The 9,709-nt window shown below is 40.2% G+C and overlaps 1 protein-coding gene across 1 annotated transcript in view; it reads left to right on the forward strand.

Moving 5' to 3' along the window:
* The window catches only part of GXYLT2 (glucoside xylosyltransferase 2), an 80,489-nt gene extending 71,582 nt beyond the window's left edge, over nucleotides 1–8,907 (forward strand). The window contains exons 6-7 of the mRNA XM_058563165.1: nucleotides 2,368–2,540; nucleotides 5,955–8,907. Of these exons, the coding sequence (XP_058419148.1) occupies nucleotides 2,368–2,540; nucleotides 5,955–6,137 (356 nt within the window). The 3' untranslated portion in view covers nucleotides 6,138–8,907. The remainder of the gene's footprint in view (nucleotides 1–2,367; nucleotides 2,541–5,954) is intronic.
* The last annotated feature ends 802 nt before the right edge of the window (nucleotides 8,908–9,709 follow it).

Genomic DNA, 9,709 nt, shown 5'->3' on the forward strand with positions numbered 1-9,709 from the left:
TATTTGCAATTCTCCTCCCTCTTACAGATGATGAATCTGAGGCCCAGATAAATTATGTCATTTGCTTGAGTTTGTGCAACTAGTGACAGTTCTGTATTCAAACCTAGCAGGTTGACTCCAGAGCTTGCTCTCTTAGCCACTCTGCTATTGGGTCACAGCTAACACATGGTAACGCTGGGATTCAAATCTGGATAATTTAGCTTCTCTTTACTGCTTATAAATTAAGGTCAAAGGTTTCAGTGGCACACAAGATTACAGAGCTAGGAGATAATAGAGGCCAACTTTGAACGTACGTCTGATTCCAAAGCCTTTCTATTTTATCTTCCTCCTTAGAGTGCCTCTCCCGGCTCGGCCCTCTAAGGAGGCTGCAAAGAGAGAGAACGTTTCCTTTTGTAGTGGGGTCCTACGCTACTTGGGAAGAGGCAAAAACCTTCATCACCAATCTTAAACTCCATGAAGACAGGAACCAGACTTTGCTTTGTCCACAGTGCACAAAGCAGGCACTTAATAAATATTTGTTGATTCAATTGTTGTATTTGCAAAAACAGAGATGGGTTCTCTGGCAATTCATTCAGCAGGGAACGTTAGCAGGTGCTTAAGCCGGGATTGCAAATGCAAATAAATGCCCAGGCAGGCGTCATAAATGAGTGATGTGACCCATGGAGTTACAAAAGGCAGCAACTGGACTGGGGTCAGGCACGGTGCAAAAGCACTTTTAGATATTTTCACTCATGTAATCCTCACATCCACCCTCTGCACTAAAATGCAGAAAAGTCACACAGCTAATAGAGGAGTTGGGGTTCAAATCTGGATAGTGTGACTTCAGGATGAGCACTACTCTCTCCCAGCTATGGATTATGTTTGTGCAAGTGTGGAGGTAGATGCAGGGAAGAGAAACATCGTGGTGGAATGGAGTTCTCCCAAGAAAAGGAAAATGTCATAGTGTGTTGTGAACAATTAGGAATTCGATAGAGGGTGCCAGAATGTCGCTATGGCCTGTAAAGACTGAACAGTAGAAATATTATACACGGTCTGCCAGAGGGTATGTGTAATGATCTCTTCATCCTTTGCTTTCCATCTTGAAGCTTTCTGTAAGTAACCTCTAAGCAGTGGTCCTTTCCATGAGCAGCAAATGCCGTCAACCCAACCAACAAGTACATTCCTAAGTTGTTTTTCTGACAGTGGTAATTGATTTGCTCGAATCCTTCTGTGCTCTCGCACAGGGCCTTTCTCATGATCAGTGACACACATTCGCAGAGAACTTTGATCCCTACTCCTCTAGCCCTGGCCCTTAAAGGCATCAAGCTGAGGAGGCAGAAAGTTCGAGGGTCATGAACTTATTGCTAATTTAATAATCCTAGTCACCAAGAGGAAATTCTCTGAGTCCAACGGGATTAGAGCCGAGTTTCTCAACGTTGGCACTACACTGTTGTGGGGGCTGTCCTGATCATCGTGGGATGTTTAGAGCATCCCTGGTCTCTTCCCACCAGATGACAGTAGCAGCCTCCCCCATGTATGACAACCAATGTCTGCCTCCAAACATTGCCAAATGGCCCCAGGGGAGTGGGGTAACATCACCCCGGCTAAGAACCGCTGGATTGAAGATACAAACACACACAAGTACACGTATGTGCACATGCTCACCGACAGTGTATATAGTAGTCACCTTGGCATAGGGACTTTTTTTGTTTGTTTTGCTTTCTTCTTTGGGTTTTTTCCCTTTCTGTTGTAGTTTTTTGTTTGTTTGTTTGTTTCCTTTGTTTTGTTTTTGTTTGTTGGTTGGTTTTTGATCCAAAGAGGAAACTTTGCTTCAGTCTTGGCTCCTATTTTTCGTGTCTGTCCATTTCACAAAACCTTTCCAAAGAGTTGATTATAATTGCTAACACCATTGACCACCACTGTATGCTTGGCACTCTGCTAAGCATTTAACTTGTGTTTTTAAAATTTAATCATCAAAATAAGAGGGAGGTCCTGTTATTCCCATCTCACAGATGAGGAAACTGAAGCTCAGGGAGGGTAAGTCACGGGACCTAGGTGGCACTGTTTTTGAGTGAGAGAGTGACACTGATGCCTTGCAATAATGTGGTTTCTCAGACCCAGGCTGCTTGCTGCCCTTGTTTGCCTTCTTGTCCATGGTGCTATACGGCCCTCCTTTTTGGGGGTGAAACCTACAACACCACTAATGTGTGCCCCTTCAATTCCCCATCTCAGAATATCCACAAATGTGGTCTATGAGTCACAATCACACTTGTGTGCATTTAAATCATGTGCGGTATGCAGTTCATGGAAACATTGCTTTAATCGCCAGGAGTGCAGAGGAGAGCTGGCACTGACTGTGGACACATGTCTTTTTCTTGTCACCACTAGAGTGTCTCTATGTGTTCCCCTGCCAGTGGAACTACCGTCCCGATCACTGCATGTACGGAAGCAACTGCAAAGAAGCTGAGCGTGAAGGTGTGTCTGTTCTGCATGGGAACCGAGGCGTCTACCATGACGATAAGCAGCCAACTTTCAAAGCACTCTATGAAGCAATACGGGATGTAAGTGTGTTCTTGCCACCGTTCCGCAGACAAGTGCTTTTCAGCATGAAGCAGTACAGGAGCTTCGGTCACCAGTCCCTTTGAAGGCCAAATAATTCCCCAGAAGCATTGAGTTGTACACTTTTCCCCACCCTCAGTCACTCCATTTCACTATATCCACTTGCCCCATTACTATACTTTACCCACTCTTTATTTAATATTTCCAAGACAGTAAGTCACTCATTTTTTTTCTTTAAGTAAATTGACTTAAGAAGGAAATTTCATATCAGAGAAACCCTGTGCCATTTGCCATAATAGAGGGTAAGGAGTTAGAGTGAAGATAAGACAATAAGAATATAATGATATTATTCAGCTCAAGCTAAGTGTGTTGCCTGGTTGCCAGCTCCCAACCCCCCACCACCCCCCCACCCCACCATGTTGCATTTAAGGGTGCTGGGCAAAGGTCAAGTGGATGCAGCACAGAAGCAGGGTCAAAGGCTCCTGCATATTTATGGACCATGGGCCAAGGGAGGAGGAAGGAAAAGGGAAGGAGGGAGGAGGAGAAAGTACCCCCACACCAAGGCGGCCTCCAAATGCAGGTGCCTAGACTAGGAGGGCAGGTATGTGTATGAGTTTGGCAGGCCCAGGTGGGGCCTGAGTCCTTGAGTGCAACTCCCTCAAGAAAACTAGAGTGCACTGCCCATGCGCCAAGTCTGGTGTGGGGAGGGCAGCTGCCCCCAGGGGTCTGCTGCGGCAGCCTTGTGACTGCCTTTGGTTGAGTCTGAAAGATCACACCTAGGCTTTTTGGTCTGGAGCTGGACTCCTCAGGCCGGGGTGCCCCCATCTCCCTACCTTGAAGAGATTGATTAGCAAGTCTTAGGAGGCGTCAAAGACATGTGTGAACTCTCTTCTTGCAGTGAATGGGAAAGTTGAAAGAATCTTGCTTTGGGGTTCATCACCTTGAATCATGTCAAGTACTGCCCACCAGTGCCTTGCATCCCAGGCTTTGGGAAACGCTGCATTCTGCGTTGCCTTTGACCTTAAGATTGCAGGGGAGAACCAGCAGCAGTTGCTGTCAGAGATTTCCCTTTTGAAACGGTAATTCCAAGACAGAGAGCAGAGATGCAAACTTGGGCCAAATCTGGTTTGCTGCCTGTTTTTGTAAGACACGTGGACTAACAATGGTTTTTTAAATAATTGGGAAAAAATGGAAAGAATATTTCGCGACATGAGAAAATTATATGAAATTCAAATTTTGGCATTCATAGAGTCTTACTGAGACAGTGACAACATTCATTTGCGTGCTGTCTGTGGCTGCGTTCATGCTCCAATGGCAGAGATGAGTAGCTGTGACGGACCATATGGCCCACAAAGTCTGACGTATTTACTATCTGGCCCTTTACAGAAACAGTTTGCCGATCCCTGACATAAAGTATGTAGACTTTATTAGAAGTTTTTTTCTTAAAGATCTAGGAACCCTCAGGGTTTCATGAGTGGGCTTTTGGCAGGTAGAGGTAGAGGGTGAATCCTGCAACACAGTAACATATTTTTGTTATGAAAATGTGCATTTTGCTAAGGAGAATCCCAGAGAATTCCAACTCTGGAATTCCCAGAATTGTCTTCTGTGCAGGGAAAGTGTTTGGCACGCCTATAAGCTAACACTTCTTTCTTCTCCTGCGTTTCCTGCTGTTGGTTTTCAAAGGCCAGGTGATTTAATTGCATTGAAAACATGTTCTGTACTTAGTGATATCATCACGTTTAGATATTCAAACGCGGACTCCAGAGGCAAACCCATTCAGGAATACAAATGGAAGTTAAGTAAGTATGGAGCAGATATGTGTACATCAGAGCTGCTCTCGGGTTTCTCTTGTGATCTGTCAGCTCTGGTGTGGAATTGAGCAACTGTGGTTCTTGAGTTACAACACGTCTTGTTTGTTTTCTGGGGGATCAGAAAGAGGGCCAAGTAATGTTTCATAAATGATTCTGCCTAATGCACTCGATAATGTTTCTCAGTTGGGTCTGAAAAGACAATTTTTACTCAAGCATTTCAAGAAGGAATATCACTAACCCCATCCTGAAACGTGAGTAAATATAGACAGACTCCATCACGAAAGATGTATTCCCCCACTCTCCACAGCGCTGTGCACCATAGTGTAATGGGTCAGGGCTTGGCTTTGGGAATTGACAGACCTGGGTTCAGGTCCCAATTTTGTCACTTTCTGGTAATTACTCATTAAATCTGTGCTCTTGCCTTTCTGGGCCTCAGTTTCCTCATCTGTGAAATGGAGATAATATTATCTACCTCATGAAAGCATTGTGAGAATTCAACAAAATGATGGTGTTTAAACAGCACCTGACGTATGGTTGTGCTCCATAATTAGTGGAAGTTGTTTTGGTGAAAAAGGGTTTATCGATAGTCTATATTGTGCTATGAAAGAAAAAGCATCCCAAACATGGTCTCGGACAGAACCTGTCTGCGTTACATAATGCATAATCTCCTTCTGGGAAGAAATTCTCATTTCTGATAAACAAACTTAAGTAATATTTCTGATGAACCTTAAAGGGATTAAGGCTTATTCTAGGAAACCAGACACCCACCCACTCTGCTGTCAGGCAAGGGTATACGGACCTTTCACCAATCTGTTCTTCCTTTTTTCTCTAATCTTTTTGTGTAAAATGTCCTTGCCAACAATGAATCTTTGACTTGACCTACTAGAGGCCTTTTCTCTTTCTGCAAAATTGTAATAAAACTTTGACACATGCTCATAACTAAGTGATCTGAAAGATTTATTTTGGAAAATACTGCACATGGGAATGTGCAGTATTTGGAAAATACTGCACATGTTTTCCCATTCCATGGGAAAACAAGAGAATTAAAAAAAAAAAAAGCCCAATATTAAGTGGGAAAAAAAACCAACATCCAGTATTTAGTATCTGAATTATTAAAATAATGTTCATTGATGATAAATTTCACTAGTAATTGCTAAACTTGGGACTTCATGAGAATTACCATACACATGCTCTAAAGTTTCTTCATTAAGATTGATACAAAGGCAAAAAGTATGAAGAATTCAGTGTTTTATTGTAGTAGATTTCAGGTATCTCCTTGAGTCTTGCTTCTACTCAGGAAGAATTCTGTCCTTGGAGATATAGTTTGCTTTTCGATTTTAAGAACTTTAAGGATCCAAATAATTTTTTTTTAGAGGTAAGGAAACTGAGTCCCAGAGAAGGTAAATGATTGCCTGGGGTTGAATCAGGATTTGAACCTCGGTCTTCAGAGGTCCTTTCCACTATATCTAAGTACATACAAACCTGTGCCTGCCTGCTTACAGTAATTCCCTGTTTCATTTCTTAGTAAAAGTTATTTGCATTTTAAATGGCATTTCAGTCACTAAAATAAACTTTTTCTTTCTTTTTTTTTTAATTATCTTTCAGTTTCCCTTTCAAGACAATCTCTTTCAATCCATGTATTACCCTCTTCAGCTGAAGTTTCTGGAGACTGTGCACACTTTATGTGGACGAATCCCACAAGTTTTTCTGAAGCAAATTGAGAAAACAATGAAAAGGGCTTATGAGAAACACGTCATTGTCCGGGTCGGCCCCAACCAGATGCGCTGAACATTTCGTATTGTTGCAAGTCAATTAAGCATCACATGAAGGAGGAAATATTCATCTTTAAGCCACCTGGATCTCTTTTGTGTGATTATTTAATGGTGCTATATGACAATTGAGTTTAAAAAGCATTGTCAAATGTTGCTAAATTAGTTGTCCCTAAAAGGAAATATGCTTTAATGTTTTCTAAGATGCTATTTATCTCTCTGTTTTTTAAAAAATTATATTATTACTCATTTAACATTGTTCAAGCAGGTTGAGCTAGCTGTGAAAAAGAACTTTTGTGAGCCTTCCAATTCCTGTTAAGTGTCTGAGACAAGGTCAATGGCATCTGACGTGGTATATTTATCTAGCATTCCTGAGACTCTTTCTATGCAATTGACTCCCCTATGTCCTTGTTATAAAAGTAATACATGCTTGTTGTAAAACAAATAAACAAATTTTTGTAACTTGTAGAGATTATAGGTCAGTGGACCAAAATCAGGATTAGATTAGCCATAATCCTATCAACTAGTAAAAAAGATTGTTATTTTAATGTAGTTCCTTCCAGCCTTTTTTTCCCCCACTTTTATATTTATTTGATGGTTATCTTTTCCATTGCAACACATATCTAAAACAGGTAGTCTGAGTTAAAGCTGGCCCTATGCTGAGATTTTTACGTAATACTAAAAATTTAGACAAAATGATTATGTTTACAGTGCTTTATTTGAAATACATCTGGGAAAAGCATTCAGATTTCAGCTAATTGGGCAGTGTTAAAGGATGAAGGATGTCTGAGGATATTTTTTAAGAAAAATTGTTTAGATTGGTGGAAGACTAAATCTCAAGAAATGTCTATGCAGCCATAGCTTCTGACAGGAAATTCAGTAATTGTGTTAAACCTAAGGAGTGTGTTTAGCAAAGAGATGTGATTTTCTGTTTGCCCACAGGCAAAAACATTTTCTCTCTTACATCATCAGTAGGTGTGGCCTTCTCTCTTCTTTAAACTCTTGGGGGCTTGGTGGAAATTAAAGGCCCACTTCGAATTTAATGTGTACAAAATAAATAGTTCAGCCAATTCTGTTGGCAAGGAAATTCGGCTTCCCACCAGCCTTAGGAAGGTCTCTAATTTTTTTTCTTCTCTAGGGTTACCCAGCTGTTAGCCAAGGAACCAGGCATGTCTTATCACCTAGCTACAGTAGAGGAAGTTCTGTATTCTATTTCCCAAAGGGATCTGACTTAATCCCTAGTTGCTCACATAGCTGGTATCAGTATAAGGGCATTTTGCATTAATGCTTTATTTATCTCAAAAAACTCGTGCATAAATGATCTCCTTGATGTTTGCAACAGCCTAGTGAACTTAGTAGGGGCCCATATCGTCTTCATTGGGCAAATAAGGAAATTGTAACACAAAGAAACAAACACCCACTATAATTGCTGTTCTATAAGATATACAGTTATGTATAAAATGCATCCTGTTTTACAGAGAAATTTTTGGAAACAGAAATATTAAATACTTTTCATCATACATAGACAGTGATCTGAAAGTATAAAATGAAAAATATTTTATTAATGCAAATAGGTATATATTGGAATCCAGTAGGATACCGTATATTCTATATCAGCAGAAAAAGTCTTACCCTGAAAAACTATATGCCAATCTCAGCACTACAAAGAAATATATAGATATCAATCAATACTGGTATGCAGTACCTTGATGGTAGTAACAAATTTAAATCTAAAATGTTAGGGTAGTAACCCATACTTTCCTTTTGATCATTTGGTTGGCCTGTGGTTGTTTTTGTTAAGGAAACTACCATTATGATGTGAAACTCTTATCTTTGCTGTTGTATTTTATGTTTCCTCATTTCACCACTAGAGGTGACATCATTCACTATTTTGTATCTAAAGGATATGGGGCAATTTTTGCATTGTCTTTTGGATGGGGGAAAATGCATCCTATGTACAAATAGGGTTTTAGTGACAGAGCCAGGATGTGAACATGATTCCCTGACTTTCATTCCAGTTTTCTTTCAGCATGGCCAGTAAACCCCACAAATGTCACTCATTTGTTGATGGCTCACAGACCTGAGGAAGTTCCTTTCCTCCTTTGGCGAGTCCCACAAAAGAAAATCTGCTATAAAGACTCTGAATACAGCAATGACTTCTCTTTTATGAAAGCCAGATTTACATACAACTCTCAATTATTGGTTCTGGTCTAAAAATGCAGAATAGGATTTCCAGCAAAGGTCAAGGCCAGAATTCTAGAACATTCTAGAACATTCTAGAATGATGCAGTATGAGACTGTGAAACCTTAGAATTTGGTGTGGTTTTCTGCCTTGGAATTCCTTCACTGTATCCTGAAATTTTAGGTGAGTTTGGTGGAGAATTTAAAGAAAATTTGCTCTTCCAATCCCTGCTTCCTGAAAGTACTAATTATTTTCTATACTTATGATGTTACTGTGAGGCAGTATTTTCTCTGCCTTTGGTAATTTCCAGAAAACTTATACATGTGCACCTTTGAAATCTGGGAACCACAAACTTTAATTCAGTGGACTCCTAAAATATGCAGTCTGTGGTCTAAAGTTTGCCAAGGGTTGTGTTGCCCCATATGCCACGTTGACTCTATATGGGAAGAGCATGAGACTGCCTCCTACCTTCCTATCCTGTCCTCTCCTCTCCACCTCTCTTTCCTTCCATATTTTGTTTAATGCATATAACTACAGAGTTCCATTGGAGAATGAAAGAACGCTTACTAGTAGCAAAATGTGACAGTATTTTTGTATGCATTGAGATTGAGACTTTCAATAGCAGGGTCTCTAGAAATATGGACAATATTTTTCTTGCTGAGTTTTTTTCCCAACATAAATCCAGAAATTGTGACTTTTGTTGAAAATTCCAATATTTAAAAAATTAACTGGCTAGAAAATCTGTTTATGTTTTCCTTCAACTTCCAAAATGACAATTTAGCATTTAGGGCATAATGCTCCAAGCTTTACTATTTGTTTGAAATTGCTATTACATATTCAGTGCTTTTATTGAAAGTTGTTGTGACTTTTACTGAATTTATTATTGAAATGGATATTTATATGGATTCATAAAGGTTTGAGAGTATTTATCTTATTGCAATTATGGTGTTCATAAAACAAGCAAACCATACAAAACCTTATTCACAGTCACACCCCAACCCACCCTAAAGACAGGACAACATTTATACAAATTTAGGTTTATGTATATATATTGCCTGATTTTATACAAAAAAGATAAATTGAGGGGCCGGCCCAGTGGCTCAGCAGTTAAGTTTGCACACTCTGCTTTGGCAGCCTGGGGTTCGCTGGATCCGATACTGGGCGCGGACCTATGCACCACTTATCAAGCCCTGCTGAGGTGGCGTCCCACACAGAGCAACTAGAAGGATGTACAACTATGACATACAATTATCTACTGGGGCTTTGGGGAGAAAAAAGGAAAAAAAGAGGAAGATTGTCAACAGGTGTTAGCTGAGGGCCAATCTTCCTAAAAAAAAAAAAGATAAATTGCATGTGTTGGATAAACCAAAAAGAACATGATTTCATGACTGAATTCAGAAATGTTTAAT

The sequence above is a fragment of the Diceros bicornis genome, chromosome 2, assembly GCF_020826845.1.
Source record: "Diceros bicornis minor isolate mBicDic1 chromosome 2, mDicBic1.mat.cur, whole genome shotgun sequence".
Classification (NCBI taxonomy): Eukaryota; Metazoa; Chordata; class Mammalia; order Perissodactyla; family Rhinocerotidae; genus Diceros; species Diceros bicornis.